General features: G+C 45.6%; 1 protein-coding gene across 4 annotated transcripts in view; it reads left to right on the forward strand.

Moving 5' to 3' along the window:
• Positions 1–5,913: 5,913 nt before the first annotated feature.
• Runx2 (RUNX family transcription factor 2) overlaps positions 5,914–17,613 on the forward strand; it is a 237,946-nt gene continuing 226,246 nt past the window's right edge. For 2 of the 4 annotated variants that reach the window (XM_057794690.1, XM_057794693.1), the window contains exons 1-2: positions 5,914–6,364; positions 15,680–15,836. In XM_057794690.1, coding sequence (XP_057650673.1) covers positions 5,990–6,364; positions 15,680–15,836 — 532 coding nt within the window. In that variant the 5' untranslated portion in view covers positions 5,914–5,989. The remainder of the gene's footprint in view (positions 6,365–15,679; positions 15,837–17,613) is intronic. The other 2 variants (XM_057794689.1, XM_057794691.1) reach the window with 1 other exon arrangement.

Here is a 17,613-nt window from a genome sequence, read left to right on the forward strand (position 1 = left end):
AGGGACTTCTATACGTGTGGTTTGCGGATAGCTGCTGGCTGCTAACACTGCGTTGGTTGATAAATGTTTGCGCTCAGCACTGGACAACTGGATGAGCTAGCTTACTGTAGCGCCTGCGTCTGAAGTCTCTCCCCTCCCCCCTTGTGTGTGTGTGTGTGTGTGTGTGTGTGTGTGTGTGTTACTGCCAGAGGCAGGAGCCACGTGTGTTAGTTACATTGTGGAAAATTGCTGTTGATACAAGGGAACCAGAATGAAAATTCTTTCTCGCTGCAAATTCTCTTCCTTTTCCAGTTCTGATGAATGTCAATGTCAGCTGGTAAAGAGAAATAGTTAATGGGCACATCCATTTCCACACAATAAAATGGGGGAATTTGGAGCTGAGACCCAGTAAGTTAAGCGAAACCTATAAGGGAGAGCCAGGACCCTGGAACAAGACTAGCCACTGACCAGAATGGTCTGCCCATTTTTTAAAGAGCAAAATTACTGTATTTTAATTTACTCACAAATGAAAACATCACAACTGACTTATGGAACCATCCAAACAATTGCCCCGTGCCAATCTGGCCGTTGCAAAGGTATGCCGGGACAGTCACTCAAAGTTAGAAATGAAGGAATCATTGCTTGTGAAACTTGATGATAGCTAGGTTGGAATAAGTAAGTGGTTTTCGTTTTTGTTTTCTGAGACAAGTCTAGCTCATGAAAGCTTAGGAGGAAACACCGAGCAGTTTCTGAGGGAGAATGCTAAGGACACAAAACACCAAGAATGGCAATCTACGGCTTGTGTACGGCAAGCGTCAGGGCATGCAAAGACTTGGGCTCCTGGCATTCAGTTCGTCTTTCTAACCCATTTTTCCCACCTCTTGATTGTAATTGAAATTTTTGACCTGGTGAAGACAGTGGTTTTTGTACTTTTTTAGATGGACCAAGAATGTCATTGTTTACTTTTTGCCTGTTGAAGGGGCATGACTTGTGGTCCATGCCAAGGTCTAGAGTGAGGCCTTAGCACCTTAGGCAGTGTAATTAGAATTGGAAAGTCCTTTTCTGGTGTGCTTGTGGAAGAGGAGAACATTTTGATAAGATAATTGGGTTACTCCCGGAAACTTTTAATTTTAGGGGTTCTCAGAAGTTTCATCACAAAGCCCCATAAACTTTTATATAGAACATTCCACTGCTGATCACTGCTACTGCCATGGACCAATAGCTGACCCCGAAATACCAGAGGGATAATTAAAAAAATTAATTCTACGTCTTTAAATTCTGGGAAATGACTAATTTTTAGAATACTGGTCTTCACGTATCTAGGATATTATTAAGGAAGTTGGTATTTTAGTCAAACAAAACCTAAGTCCCTTTTAAGGGCACAGCAGTTACGTAGGAGCGCTGTAAACGCAGCTCTGAAGGATCATATGGCAAGCATCACCCTTTTTACGACAACCCTGCACTCTTATGAATGTCTGAAAACGTCCCATGGGAATGTTAACTAGCACAACAAGGAAAGGTTTATGATGCTAAGCTACAAACAGTTCATCTCTTTTTACAGCCAGGCACATTGTTATAGGTCCACCGACAACAGGGAAAATGTACTGAGCTTAAAACAAATCAGACAGCATTTAACTGTCTAGAAATTAGAGTGGAAAACCATGTCAGAAGGCCTTTGGATCACCCAGGTTCTTAAGCTGTCTGGAAAGTGTATATAGACCTTGTGAACACACGGGCTACCAGAAAGTTCTTGGTGTGTTCATTTGTGTTCTTGTGGAACCAAGAATGAAACAGAGGTAACACACCTATCAAAACATTACCCGTGTGTGTGTGTGTGTGTGTGTGTGTGTGTGTACATGCTTGCCTGTGGAAGCCAAAGGCCATACATGTAGTCCACCTCGTCTTCTGGGACAGGCTCTCACTGGCCTGGAACCCCTTGAGTAGGCTGGGCTGTCTAGGCAGCAAGTCTCAGGGCCTTCTGAGCACCCTTTCAAAGGTACCTCTGGCTCTGCTTCTTTGGGAGGGGGCAGGGATCAGGACCTCAGGCTCCTGCAGGAAGCATCTACCAAATGTGCTCTGCTCTCTGCCTCTGCTTAGAGCATTTTTCTGCAGAAGAAAAATCGAAGCCGAGGAGTAAGATCAAGCATTCCATAGCACCAAAGGCATAAGCAAAAGGCTCATGATTTCCCTCTGTGCTTACTATTAGGAGAGGTTTGAGTGAAGGGGCTGTGGAAATGTTTCCTACTGAAGTTTAGTGCTCAGAGCCAAGCCCTGATCAGTACAGGGCTCCATCAGTTCCAACTGAGAGTGTGAGTGTTCAGCGAGAGTATGTTTTTGAAAGGGGACCGAAGTCCTCTTTGCCAGATACCTGAGCCGTTGTTAGGGCATTCAGTGGAAAATTTCATTTCCACATTATAAATAACTGTAGGATATTTTAAGGGATCCAAGACTGGAAACTTCCAAGAGCTGCTTACATTAGTTCTACCGAAATGTTTAATGGAGAGAGGGTGCCCAGGAAGGCTATAAAGCCGAATTACCGGATACGATTAATTAAAATAAATAATCTCACCTTGATTAAATTGTCCTTAAAATCTCCAACCATTGAGGCCTGCTTGTCTCATTATCCATTAAGTTAAAAAAAAAAAAAAGGTGGTAGTGGTAACTAATCAGCAATAGTGGGGAAGAAAAAGTCCCCAGATAGGATTTCTTAAATTCAAACGACCCTAGAATTTCTTGTTGAAAAGCCCCTCTCTGGGAGCCCCTATTTGAAATATGAACTGTTTCTCAGTGTCTGTCAGTTTCTCCAAGTTCCCTATTCTGTGGGTTTCCTGAGAGGAGGACACAATATCACCTACCAATGACTTTCTATCACTATGACTGCAGAATCACTCCATTTCCAGAGACTCCTCCCCTAGTCAGTAGTCCTCAGACACTTAAAAGGGGGAGTAGGGCAAACAAGCTATCTCCGTTAGATGTGTCCCCAAAGAAAACTGTCCTACTAAAGGCAGGAGAGGAACACATGTAATTGTGTCATAATGCCCGTGTGTGAGCGTGTGAGCATACAAGTGAGTGTGTAAGGAAGGTGGGTGGTGGGTGCAGTCTCTCACCTGGGTAAGGAAGCAGGCATTCCTTTACTGAACTGGCATTTAGGCATGGGGATGCTAGCACGCACACGCGTTGCAGCTGTACTCAGAGTTAGAGCTCTCCCCTGTGATCAAAAAGATTATTAAAAGTAGCACCCTTGGGAGATAGCTCAGCAACTCGCTGCATCCGTAGTGCGATGGGATGAGTGGCTTCAGTGGTCGTGGAGCCGAGCCCTAGGGGCATGGAGGCCACCAGGTGCCAGGAGTAGGGTCGGTAGTAGGTGTTGCTTTTCCGTGGCGTGGAGGAGCAGGCCATGGCAGAAGAGGGAAACTGAGAGGCATGGGGAGGTGGCTCGAGTCTGCGGGGAGGATGCAGGGGAAGAATCCGGAAAGAGCAAGAGACAAGGAAACACCGACAAGACGGTTGTAAGTGGAGCGAGCAGAAAGGAGAGGCAGAAATAATGACACAAAGAGGAAGGGCATAGTAGCGTACTCCAGTTTCATCTCCACGCCCGTGAGGTGAGAGGGCACAGTCCCTCTCATCCGTGTCCACTCTTGGACCCCAGCACCATCTCAGGCACCGGAACACAGGTCCCTAGGTCACCTGGGCACAGAGATCCGTGTTTGTCTTATGCTTGTCAGAGTCTTGAGTCCTGTAGAGGCGCAAACAACCTCTTTCGCGTCCTGGTAACCTTTTCCCTGGGCGTGCCGCGGTAAGAGTGGCTGCTGCGCTTTGAAAACCGATAGGGAGGGTCGTGACAGGTCTCTTGAAGAACTTGGGAGGCATTTGCATCCACTAATAAAAGTTCTAGTTAATGGCCATGCGAAGAGCTTTAAACAAGACAGGAGACAGAGGTAGGGTACCCAGCTATCCCTGTACCTCAGTCCTTCAAGGGAAGACTCCAATTTTTCATGGATTGCACGAAGTCGTGACTGTGTCAACTACCTTGCTAGGAATCATCGGGACTTGGGTAAATGATTTTATTTGGAAGCTTTAAAAGTTTTTAAAAATCGGTTAAATAGACGTAACAGAACATCACGCGAGAGGTGAACCGGCCCCATGTTGCAGTTGCCTAGTCCTTGGGGTGTAGCAGCCTCCAGCGGATTTCCCGGCTTCTGTGGGCGCGCAATCTGTTTGATTTGTTTTGAAGGCTCAGAATTGGAGGCTGGTTGGAGACACCCACGTGCTTCTGTCTCCCATCAGCTAAATGATCGCCTTACTTGAGTCGTGTCTATATAAACCACAAAAACCTAATCATTAGAAATCCCAGCCTCCAAAAACCACATTTTAGGTAAAAACTGCCGCCTTTTTCCGCACTCCTTCATCTCTCGACCACAACCTTTTGGGGATTCCAAAATCGCCTTTAAAAAAAAATGTCGGAAACAAATACATAAATAAATAAATAATTACTGAAGTTTTTTTTTTTAAAAAAAAAAAAAAACTTTTAATTTTATCCTCCCCCCCGGGGGGTGTGATGAGGAAGAATATCAAGACTTAGACTGACTCGAAGACTCGGCTTAATAAAAGATTGAAAATTCACAGATTACCGCTGTTTATATATTTACATTTTGCCTCTCTCGGCAAGTGCTTTTGCAATTTACAACTTATTTTCATTATCAAGCTGTCATTTTTTTTTTTTTAGTTCTTAAAAAAAGCAACCCATCTTTATTGTTCAGGAATGACAAGAATGAATACGTAAGAAGAAAGCGTCCAGGAATCCACTTGAGTTTCTAGAACTATTTTGACAAGACCTTCTGTCACCCATTTTTTGGTGTCACCTAAAGGGGAAAATAAAACCCAACCCCGAATCCTGTAAATATCTGCCCCCCCCCCCCCCCGCCCCAGCCGAGGTAGGGTGGGTGGGGTGTTGGGGGAGGGTGAAAAGTGTCCAGACGTCAACGAGGGGACTCGAGAACTTTCCTTCCTCCTCTTTTGATGTTACAACGAAAAATAACGACAGCAGGAGCAGCCTGCGGCTCTCCGGCTTCTCAGTTTCAGCGTGGTCAGACTAAGAAGGGGGTTCCTGGTCCTGGGGATGCGGGGGGAGCTGAAGGAGCAGGCACGGATGCCCTAGGCGGGGACCGCCTCCCTCCAGCATCCGCAGCCCAGCGCAGCGTGCCGGCGCTTCTCGCGGCCGGCGGGCGGCGGCAGCGGCTGCGATCTACAGGCTCCGGAGCTGTCGCCCCGAGATCCGCTGCCCCCACTTACCTCCCGGCACCTTGAAGCGCGAGGGGGCCAGGGGCATTTGCAAAGAGCAGGAAGGACGTGGCTGCGAGGAGGCGGCGAGTGAGAGGGAGAGAGGAGAAGCGGGGAGAGGAAAAAGCGGCGGCGGGAGGACTCGGAGCGCGCAGCCGGCAAAGGGGAGCGCGCAGCGGCCTCGGAGGAGGAGGAGGCGCGGGCAGGCTGCGGCGCCAGAAGTTGGGCAGCCGCGCTCGGCTTGGCGGTGTCGGGCAGCGCGGGGCCACACGGTCCGCTGAGATGGATTGCTGAACGTGCCAGGCTCCACTACCGAACTGGAACAGGGAGGGGGGCGCCCGTGCACCCGGGACGCTGTGCCCCAAACCTCCCCCCACCCCCCATTGCAAGCTGCTAACTTCAAGTCCCTTGACTCGGCTCGGCCAAACACGCCCCCGCGCCCCTCTCGCAGCTGCCACCGCCGGGGCTCTCAAGCCTCCGGGCGGAGATCTGCGTCTCCCGGGTGTCCCCACCCGCCAACCCAACTGTGCCTGGTCGCCGGCCGCCGGCCCCCATCAGACTCCGCCCGGCAGTCGGCTTCCTCGAACTTGATTTCTCACCTCTTCAGTCCCGTCACCTCCATCCTCTTTCCCCCCGTCTCGCCTCCACCCCCTCAATTTCCTCCTCCTCGCCCCCCATTTCCACCCTCCTCCCCCTCCCCCGGCCACTTCGCTAACTTGTGGCTGTTGTGATGCGTATTCCCGTAGATCCGAGCACCAGCCGGCGCTTCAGCCCCCCCTCCAGCAGCCTGCAGCCCGGCAAGATGAGCGACGTGAGCCCGGTGGTGGCTGCACAGCAGCAGCAACAGCAGCAGCAACAGCAGCAGCAACAACAACAGCAGCAGCAACAGCAGCAGCAGCAGCAGGAGGCGGCCGCAGCGGCGGCGGCGGCGGCAGCGGCGGCAGCGGCAGTGCCCCGGTTGAGGCCGCCGCACGACAACCGCACCATGGTGGAGATCATCGCCGACCACCCGGCCGAATTGGTTCGCACCGACAGCCCCAACTTCCTGTGCTCCGTGCTGCCCTCGCACTGGCGGTGCAACAAGACCCTGCCCGTGGCCTTCAAGGTAAGAGACTGGCCACCCTTAGCCCCCAGCCGGGCTCTGTGGAACCTGCCAAGCAGCGGTCTCGGTGCCCACGGGTGTCCTCCAAGACTTCAGTCTTAGTGGCTCTGACTCAGACACCGAGATGGCCATGGTCAACATACCCCGCAGCGGTCACCTGTGCCCACGACCACTCCCATCCCAGCCTAGGTTTCCTTGCTGGTTCATCCTTCCTGTCTCCTGGCCTCGGTTCTTGCCCATTCCCCGGCTGGAATCCCTTGCCCCCAGACGATCCTAGGTGCTCACTGTGAACCCCGATGCCCTAGCTCCACCCGCCCCCTTCCCCGGTGGCGCGGGTCCCCCACACTCATCCCCGCGCCCCTTCTGTCCAGGATTCCGTGCTCTCCTTCCCGCCACCCCCACAGCCGCAGGCCGCTACTCCGGACTAGGCGTCCACTTCCCGGCTTGGGTGCAATGCTTGGCAGTCCCGGCAGCTCCCGGACTCGGGCCTGGTGCCCGCGGGGTGCCGGCGCCGGAGGATGCTTGCCCCTGGGGCGGGATGAAGTGCCAGCCTTTGACAAGAAGGTTGAGGTGCTCAGCAAACTTGGGGATGCGGGGCACGGACAGGGACATTCAAGCCCTCCTTGGCGGGCTCCCGTTCCCGTTACTCGGAAGAAGGTGGGGTTGCCGGGGTCCCCGCTTTTATTGAGGCCCGGCAGCTGCGGGGTCCAGGGCACTAGATCCCTGAGTGCAGGGATGAACGTCGGGGAAGGGGGATCAGGGCTTAGGCTGCTTTCTCCCGCCTCGCTCCGCCTGGGAGGAAGAGAGAAACTAGTGAAGCAACTTTGGCTGCTCAGAAGGAAAACGGAGGTGAAATTCGTAGATTTGCTTTATTGCCTGGAAAGAGCCGGAACCCCAGAAGTCCCATCTGCTTGGGAAGGGCTCTGCCGGAGGCCTGGGCGCCAAGGTGCGCCCCCGCGGCCTCCTCCGCCGGAGTCCGTTAGCTTGCCAGCACCGGTAGCAGTGGGAGTCATGGGCAGACGCCAGCAGGTTGAAGGTGTTCGGGTCCTCAGCCTCCGGCCATAGCTATGGTGTAGTCTGGGATTCCTGGAGCTATCCGGGAAGGTGTTGTTGGTGGGGAACACCCCCACCTGAAGAGATTGCTGGATTGATGACTGTCCACTCTCGCTGGCTGGTCTAGACCCTAGGGATGGAGGGGGTGAGGCAGCCAGGGAGATGAATCCAAAGGCACCTCCAGATCTAGGGGGTGGGCCTGGGACCCAGCATCTGTGGAGAGCAGGTTAAGTATGATCTTGAAAGAAAGAAAGCGGGAGGCGGTGGGGGGGGGCTAGAAAAGGGGGAATTGTGCCAGTTCCTTCATCCTTCACTCTGGTGCCAAACTCCCACGGGCCCCTTGCATTTCCCAGTTGTTGATCACCGGTACCCCACGCATCAATTCAGATTCCATGTGTGGGTGGGGTGGCAGGAGGAGCCCAGGTCAATTGGAGCAGTTATCTCTTTAGGTCTTCTGTCTGAGCAGCGATCTGAACGGGTTCTTATTGAAGAGGTGTGTGTGTGTTGCGTTCTCTCTCACAAGTTTCTTTTTGTAGTTGAATCAAGTAGTGCTCTTTAAAAAATCACAAACGGCAGTTTTCCTCTTTGAGAGCGTCCATTTTGTGGATTAATGTTTTCCTTGTGATGTGAAAAGGTCAGTTATAGGTGAAATTGTAGAAAATGATATTTCGTATTAGAGGTATCTTTTACAATGTTTATCAGCCAAAGGCCCAGAATTTTCTAAGCAGTCTCTGTGAGGGTAGACTTTTTTTTTTTTAAATAAAAACCAAGCTAAAATCTTTTCCCAAACCTAAATGAAAATAGGGAAAATTTCAAATCAGTAGAAATTTTGTCTATGCAAGGCCATGCATTAAAGTGTAAGGATTTAACTTTATTGATTCACTGTCTAGAGTTCTATGCATCTTCTATGCATCTTCTAGTGTGAGTGTGCTTAGGATATAATTGTCTTGAACTGTTCGTTTTAAATGCTGAATTGATATTGAGCACAAGCATTTTGCAGGGAAAGGATTTGGGTATAAAAATGGAATGCTGTTCAATCTGAACTTTTCTTGGATTTCGAAGCTGGATTTTCTAACTAGTTTCTAAAACTCTTTGGAAATGAATTTCTTTGCCGTTAAGGCATTCTAATCACAGAGTGCATGTTTCTTATTTTAACCAGCAGACAGAGCATCGATAGCATAGGGCACATTGTAATTTATTTAAATTAGTAATACAGTGGGTTTACCTAGAGTTTGACTTTGTGTACTTCCCATTCTGTATAACGGCATTCGAAGAGTGGGTGAGAGTTGAAGCTCACCCCTAACAGTTTGGTCTCTCTGCTTAAAATATATAGGGATATTTGAAGGTACACATTTTGACAGAGACTTTTATGATTTTCATTTCAATGATGTAACAGCAGCCTTTTAAAAATAGCTTGCATTGGGAGTGGATGCGTGAGTGTAACAGACTTCTTATACTCTCAACGTAATGAAATACATCTGCAGTGAAGAAATAGTATGAAGTCCCCGTTTCAAAAGTGGTGACAGCAATTTGGCTATCATATCCAGAGCTATGTACAAAATAAGTTATAGCATTGTTAGGTAAAAAGCAGAGAGGTAGATACCTTAAAACGCTCCCACCCCTGAGAGGACACAATGGTTGTGAAATCTAGTTTTCAAATCAACACAATATTTACTGAGCCTATACTTCAGGTTTGTGATGCAGTTGTCTGCAGCCAGCCAGAAATGAATTCAGTAGACTGTTTTGCTCTTTGACGACTTAAATAGTGCTTCAACGTGATATCGACAGTGGATTATATTAAAAAGTACAGAAGCTATTGGTATTGTTTACGTAATATAATTTGGGCATTTAAAAAAGAATAAATAAAAAAATTATTTAATTTATATCCAACACGTAAAACCCCACAAAGCAGCTAGTGGTCTCCATGCAAAGTTAGTTGTCACCTTTGTACTTTTACCGAAGCTCTGCAGTTTTGAAATAGACAGTCCTTCCAGGTGTCAAGGAAATGGAAATAAATATTTTTAACATTTCTTTCAGGTGTATCTCACTAAAACCCCAAAATAGTTTAGGGCTCCTATTCGAGGATGTTAGGCCCTTTCTGTCACAGATGATTTTAGTGACAGGACGAAGCAATTTGCAAATTCAACTCAGTAGCTGATGGTTGGTCTGGTGGGCAGAGTGGCTAGAATGTGTCAACCCTGCCTCCAGTAGTGAGCGTCCTTTGAGTTAGAGGCCTGTCAGCATCTTCACTGTAAAGCCTGCTGTTCAGGGTTCATAACTAAGTTGACTTAAATAGCTTCAAGCTGAAACACTATGTTGACATCCAGATGTATATCTTAAAGCTCAGAGCAGGATAGGCCCACATCACTGTTTTAAGTTAGAGAACACGAGACCATCTATATTCACCAACATCACTTTTTTTTTTCTAGCAGTGTTGTAGAAGAAAGCATACTTAGATACATGATCAAGTACTCATAGTTAATTTTATATTTTTAATAGCATCTTTCAGTGTTGATGAAAAGTTCCCAAATGATGGTGCAATTTCTATTTGAGACTGATTTGTTGACATCATTGGCAGGCTTTCTTCCTTTAAAAGCAAATTTGCAACTTATACATACTTGGTGATAGGGAGTTATAGTTTTCTTAAGTGTTTAATGGTTAGATTTTGTTTATATATTAAAAAATCTAATTGTAGTTGAATAAGGGAAAATATCATTGAGCTTGTCAAACCTTATTAATCCCAGCACATACTGTTTTTGCAAAGTTAAGTCAATCATATTACATCAGGTTGTATGAAGACAAGATACATTTTTTTGTAAAACTCATTTAAAGGCATATATTGTGGGACTGAATATATATAACTTATTTCAAGTAAGAATAAATTTTAGATAGAAAATATATAATTTTTTTGAACTTTGGAAAACTTATATTGGAGGAAAGGTATGGTAGGCGTCCTTCTTTGTACTTTCTCCTATGGCATCATTGGTTGTGTGTTTTCAGAGTTCCAGAATATTCACTGCTAGTTGATCTAAGTCATTGTGATTTGTGGCACACGGATTGCTAGCTTAAACTAAAAAAAAGAAATTCACCATTGTTTTGTTAGACATTTATTTAAATTTTTGAGATGATGTATTGTATTTATTTTTCTTTTAGGATTCATTTTTTTTTTGAGTTGAGGAAGCCTTCCTGGCTTAAGTTCTAAAGCCACACTGCAGAATTTATTGAAATATTTCATAGTTTAATTTTAAAAAGATACAGTTTTCTTTTGTTTTTGTTTCTTGCAATAATTGAGTTGCCTCCTCTCCTCATTACAAAGAAAAAGATGATCAGATTCTATTTTGGAAATAATTATATTTCATTTTAGTGCATTGCAATATGCCAAAATAATGTTACTCTGTCACAGTAATTGATTAGGTTAGACTAAACTGCTGTCCATGGAAAAGTCATGGGCAATTTCAAACTTCCAGTGTGGTAAGACCACAGGACCAGGGGTCTAAGCTAAGATCGCTATCGCTCCTCGTTCAGCGTGAGGCCCAGATTTAGTCAGAATGGGTCTCAGACATAATTTCAATATCACTAGTATTAAATACTTTTTAACTTCATTTTGTATAAGCCGTATATTGTGTGGTTTAAATGCTGGTTACAGTAGGGTGCACTAACTAAAGGGAATTCTTTCTCAATTCTGGAAAGCCAGAACAGAAAGTGACTTCTCTCTTTCTCATGCTTTTCTTGACTTTGTAATTGTTATATTTTAAGAACACCTAGAAATGTAATTACTACGAATTCATCACGAATTATTCTTTGCATAACAATACTTTGTGTTGGGTAGCATTGGGAAAAAAAACTCAGTTCATGCTTCTGTTTAGCCAGCTGAAGAGTGATTTTTTAAAAATTTTTTTTCTCTTTAAAATGTTTTTCCATTGCTTGGGTTTGGTACAGATGAAATGTGCAAAAATTTCTTCATTCTTTGGTTTTCTTTTAGATAAACATGGTTGAGAATATTCAAAGGAAACTTTTAGGCCTTAGACATCTACTTTAAAAAGTCTCAAACATGTAATTAAACTTCTGAGTGATATACAGTTAAATACAGTACTCCCCTTCCCAAAACATGTGCCACCCCCTTCTCAGAAAAAAACCTTGGTCAGTCTGATCTGACAGAATGAATAACAGAAAATACACTATATTTTAGCCATTGGACTAAAGTCCAGCCTTAATAGAAAGATTGTCACTGTGTGTGTTGCCATGTTCTCCGGTCCCAGTTCTAAGCCTCATAGAAGGTTCATACAGCTCGTGAAAATCCATATGTTTTGCTAAATATGATATGTAAAACATACCCACATTTAATACAACCATTATTATGCTGCTTTAAGAAAGTGGATTTATGTATTTCACTCTCAGGAATATTTTCTTTTACATTTTCTCATATTGAATCAATTTTTGTTCTCTTTTAACTTAAAAAAGTCCATTATGTTAAAAATATGTAACAGAACAGTAACGTTCCAAGCTATTTAAAAACTTTAAACTGAGGCAGAGTTCATTACTATTACTATTATTGTTTTCTGAAACTCTGCACGATTGGAGTGAAACCCGCAAGGGGTCATCCTTTATCTTTCAACAATACTGCAAAACATTTGAGGCCATGAAGAGAAGGGCCACATACCCAGTGGCACTCTTAAAGGATGTTTGTCATGAAAAGCCCGTGTTTAGCAGGCAGCAGATGTGGAACTGTCAGTCTCCTTAACCTTCCCCAAACTCAGATCACTGTATCGACACTCTGTGCTGATGCGGCATCTTCGGCATTTCACAGCATTAAAAATTATTTTCAATTTCTATTGGAAAACTGTGGTTCTCAGAGAGGACATGATTGGTATAATAAGGGTCACGGTAGAAATGTAGGGAAGAGTAGGGGAAGTGGCGGCTCTTGCTTTTCAGTGCATAAAGTCTCTTCTAAAACATTACTTAGCTTTCTCTCGCCTCCATTAAAACCTATCTTGAGATAGAAAGGCAGGCAGCAGATGTTAAAATACGATCTGCCGAATGTACAAAATGTCTTAATGTTCAGATAAATCCTGGCAGACAAGTCAATTATTTCTGTATTTTCAAAAGTGCAGTTTGGGCTTCGGAGAAACCCTCACCTTCAGGAGTATAGCACTGGTTTTAGAAACTCCCCTGACCCCACCCGAGTTGCTAGACCACGGTGGCAGAGAGGAAGTCTGTTCTCAAGGGATTTACTTTTGACCCAGGAGACTTCTTCAGTTGAGAATAGCTGTGTACTCCAGGCAATACCGGTCTGTACCAAGGACACTGGGCTGTTGCTGAGGGAGGCTGACTCAGACTCATCCTACAACTGCATCCTCTTAGGGCTGGCTGCTGGAAACAGTGCTTTTTACGGAACTCTTTCATTTACTTGTTCACACACACACGCACGCACGCACGCACGCATACACGCGCACACGCATACTTTTCCTCTCTTTCACACTGTGTGTGTGTGACTATGGAGTGCCATGGCAGGCGTGTGGCAGTCAGGGGACAACTTCAGATATGGGTCCTTGTTGTCTACCGTGTTGGAGGCAGTCTCTTTGCGGTGCTGCTGGGTACCAGGCCAAATGACTCATATGTCTCTTCTCACCCCATCTCCTGGTAAGGGTACAGGTATTACAAATGTCAGCCCTGCATCTTTTTGTGTCTAGTCTTCCCGTGGGCTCTGAGGATTTGAAATCAGCCCCCATGCTTGCATAGCAAGGGCTTTGCCTGCTGAGTCATCTTTCTGGCTCCTATTTTTTTTTTTTTCTATAACCATCAAGCCCCTCCTAAGGTGCCAGGCACTGTTTTGGGAGTTGAGACATGTAAAAACCTAGGTGAAACGAAGGCCATTCTTTAAACTTTGGGCTAATTAGGTATTAATCATCAATATCTGTGTTGAAAAAAGGAGGGTAACTAGACACAGTGGGACACTGGGAACGTGAGCCCTACTATTTAAGGGAAGTGTTTTGATTTTGAACTGAACAAGGTATGAAGTTGAAGAGACTGAGAAACAGCCTAAGGGTCAAGTAGGAGCGACAGACACCTTGGCAAGGCTTTATTTTGTTTGGTTGTTTTCCTGGCTGGGAGAGAGGATATCATGGGGACATTTAGGGGTAGGGGATCACAGACAGGGATAACTCAGTCCTAAAATATAGTACCTGTGCATCAGTGGACGGGAAGTACACTGTAAGGAGGGTCCATACCAAGCATGTTTGGGAATATCTAATTTGTTGTTTGAAAATTTTAACCAACGGGAGCCCAGAAGCAGAAATGGAGAAAGATAGAGTGGGGTGTTTGCTAGATGGACAAATGCACAGGGGTGCTTTGTCTGAATGGTCACTTCTGCTGGAGCTCTTGCCTAATTATCATACAATAGCTCAGCACTAAATGAAGAAATGGCAGTAGGCCGTGCAGAGGGTCCTGGGAGCTCCTGGAGAGGAAGGAACTGCCCCTGAGAAGAAGGCTTCTGGACTGGAAACAGAATGTTTTATATATGACAGGGAAGGCTCCTCATGGCCAGCATTCTCTCAACAAGGTTCCATGTTAACCCAAGGTCACAGTAGATCTAGGATGAAGTGATTCTGAATGAGTTAGCCTTAGAGATGGGTTAGCCTGTATTTTGCCTAAATTGATAAGCTTCAGATTGAAGACCACGGTGGGGGCAAATGTGGCATTCCAATATGGCAGAAGGAATAAAATTGGGTTGTGGGTATGGGTATGTGCTTCCTTAGGTGTGGGTGGAGGTCAGAGGTCAACAACACTAGGTTTTTTATTTTTTATTTTTTTTTTATTTATTTATTTATTTTTTTTTTGCCTTTTCGTGGGTCCTAGGGCTTGTTGTTTAGGGTAAGGTGGCTGATCTACCTCAATCTTCCTTTTTCTGCTTCCCTGGGGCTGCGATTACAAGCGTATGCCATAACACCTGGCGATTTTCATTTCCTCCGGTGATCAGACTCTGGGCCACATGCTTGCAAGGCAAGTACTTTCCCAACCAAGTTTTCTCCCAGCCCAGGGCACAGTTCTTGATTGTACTCCTTGTTTGTTATGATCGTTTATTGCCTTGGGTAGACCTTTCTTCTGTGCCTAGACTTTATTCACTTGATAGCTTCGGCTCTCTCACGGGGCCCTGCAGCTGGGAATATGGCCACATCATCATTAAAAGAGGACCATTGAGTCCTGTGTAGGGAGGTGAATTGTGAGACACCTGCCCCCACCTCGTCTGTATCCAGGAAGTAGGAACATCACCTGAAAAGTCCTCTTCTGTAGAACTAATCAGGTACTCTGTGTGCGTGTGAGTGTGCACACGCGCGCGCGCGCACACACACACACACACAGGTGCACACATGTGCATTGTGCCGTCAGAGTGCATCTGGAGGCCAGAGGCTGACACTGGCGTGTCTTCCTCAGTTGCTCTCCGCCTTGTTTTGAAGTTGCATTTATCTCTTACGTAAGCACATGCATACATGCTTGTGCATGTGGGGGTCAGAGGACAAGTGGTCAGCACTTTCTCTTTTCTTGTAGGTCACAGGGATGGAACTCAATTCAAACTTGATGGAAAGTGTTTAATCCAGAGAGCCATCTCTTTTCCCCCCTACCCTAGGTTTTGGGACAGGTCCTCTCTTGGGGACTGGAGCTTGCAAATTAGGCTAAGATGGACGGCTGGCAAGCCCCCCGGATGGCCTGTTTTCCACCTTGTAACAGTGACAGCATATACAAACTGCCGCCCCCCAACTTTTTGCATGGGCGCTGAGGATTTGAATTCAAGTCCTCATGTTTCCGAAGCAAGCGCTTTACCCACTAAGCTGTCTCTGGAGCCCCTAAATACCCTTCTGCTTTTAGCTGAAGATCTGACTTAAGACCACACCTCAGGGCTCTTGGAGCTGTAGACAGCTGACACCTTAATATGGATGGTGCAATCTGCAGATGGGTATCGGCCTTCTTTCTGGAGTGTAATTCCTGCAGACAGTCTAACATGGGGATTTAATAAAATCGCGCACATATTCTGTGAGGACTGAACAATAAATAAAGGCAAATTTAGCTTGCTTTCAAAACGGGTGGACCCTGAGACATCAGTATGTCTGAAGGGGTGCCACAGCCCCAATACAGATGCTTCCCTTGTGGTCTACCATCACTGGGCCACCACACTGGGTTCCGATAAGACATTTACAGTAAGCATGTGTTCTCCGTCCTTAAGTGTTTCTGATGTGCCCCTGTTCCTTCTGTGTTTCCTGTTTCATGTAGGTGGTAGCCCTTGGAGAGGTACCAGATGGGACTGTGGTTACCGTCATGGCAGGGAATGATGAGAACTATTCTGCCGAGCTCCGAAATGCCTCTGCTGTTATGAAAAACCAAGTAGCAAGGTTCAACGATCTGAGATTTGTGGGCAGGAGTGGACGAGGTAGGTCTCTGCTTTTTAATGCTGGCTGTGGAGTAAACACTTTAGCTCTCTCCGATGCAACGTGGACTTGTCTGTACGCAACCCAGCATCTTCTTACTGAGACAGAGCCACCGAAGGTTTGTGTAAACCGATCCAGATGCCCTGGAGTGTTCTCCTCAGTATGGAGGCTGTTTTCATTTGTTTTATGATATTGAAGAGTCAGTGTTCTCAGAAGATCTAGCTTTTGACTTCACAGGGTTCAGTGTGTACAGTAGAGAGAAGGATGCTTGGAGCATCAAGTTCTGAAGTAGGAGGAGTCACGTGACTTGAGGAGATTGAAAGGCAATGGGAACAGGAAAGTGATTGCTTGGGAAGCATTTCCCACAGTATCAGCATCACCCTGAGTCGAAATGGGGACAGCTAGAACACTGTCTTCCCTTAGCGATGTCACCCTTGAATGACTTAATTAGTCTGGTAATAAGAATCTTTTAAAAATAATTGTTTAGGCATTTTTAGGGGGTATATTTTTAGATATGGTCTTACTATGTAACCCTGGCTGGCCTGGAAATTTTATGTAGATCAGTCTGGCTTCGAACTCACAGAGATCTGCCTGCTCAAGTTTCTAGAGTGCTGGGTTAAAGGCCACCAAGCTTGACTGAAGACTTTTTGTTTGAATAAGTGAATTACTTACTTAGAGTGACTATAACATTGCCTAGCAACGCTTAGGACCCCAATGGCCTCACGGCGTTTAGGGTGTTCAATCATCTGAAATCACATTTAGTTATTAGGAGCATTTAGGGGAGCCACGAAACAGGAGATAATCCTTATAAGGATTTCAGAAAGGGAATTATTTTTTTGGTGGAGTTCCTAAGAAAATCAATACTTTGCTTTTTATTTGCTTGTTCTCCAGAAAGACTGCTACTGGTTATTCACCTGTTGGAGGTTCATTCAATTTATTGAATCTAATATTTCCATTTTAAGTATTACACTAAGAGAAAAAAAATGTAGGAGCACTTTAGAACTGAGGTGAAGTAAAACCATGACACCTGCGTGTGTGCTCCCTGCAGCCCAGGTTTGAATCAGGAAATGAGAAACACCCATTCTCAATCGTGTCTAATAATGACTCTCTAGTTTGGCTCATATGTCAAATTATTACCATTGTAAAAACTTGATAAGGGAAATTTAAGCAAGACTGTTTCCGATGAGTAGGTTTTAGTTACTTTCTAGGAATGGGGCCAACAAGCTGTACTTTTTAACTTAAGGAAAAGAAAAGCCAGCACGCTAATGAGATGTTGTCACTGGAGGCTGTCTGGACCAAACTGAGGTGCGGAGCCTCTGGGGGAGTGGAACTGCAGGGTTCGTCTCTGGAAAAGGTTCTGTGCTCCTTCATTAGAAGAATGAGAAGACGCAGCTTCTCTCTAGTGACTGGTTATGTTTGGAGGGCATGTGTGCTTTAGTTCATTCATTCATTCATTCATTCTTTCTTTCTTTCATCTACTCTTTTCGTGGTTCTGTTTGTTTCTTAGTTACTGTTGCAGCGTCACAATACAGTTGTCTCTCCCATTTTCTCCCGGGAAAAAAAAAAGTAAACACAACGAGGTACCTGTGTACTCTAGATGTAACCATGACGATGTACCTGGACACTCTAAATTGCCTAAATTGCATCTTTCTTCTTATGTTACTGTGAGCAGAGTAGTGAATTTTAATATTTAAAGGATGGACTGCTACTCTTAATTTTATTTTACAGATCCAAAGTTGTGTTTTGTTTATTACACTTTTGTGTTATATAGACACTAAA

Source organism: Chionomys nivalis, chromosome 19 (assembly GCF_950005125.1).
Source record: "Chionomys nivalis chromosome 19, mChiNiv1.1, whole genome shotgun sequence".
Lineage (NCBI taxonomy): Eukaryota > Metazoa > Chordata > Mammalia > Rodentia > Cricetidae > Chionomys > Chionomys nivalis.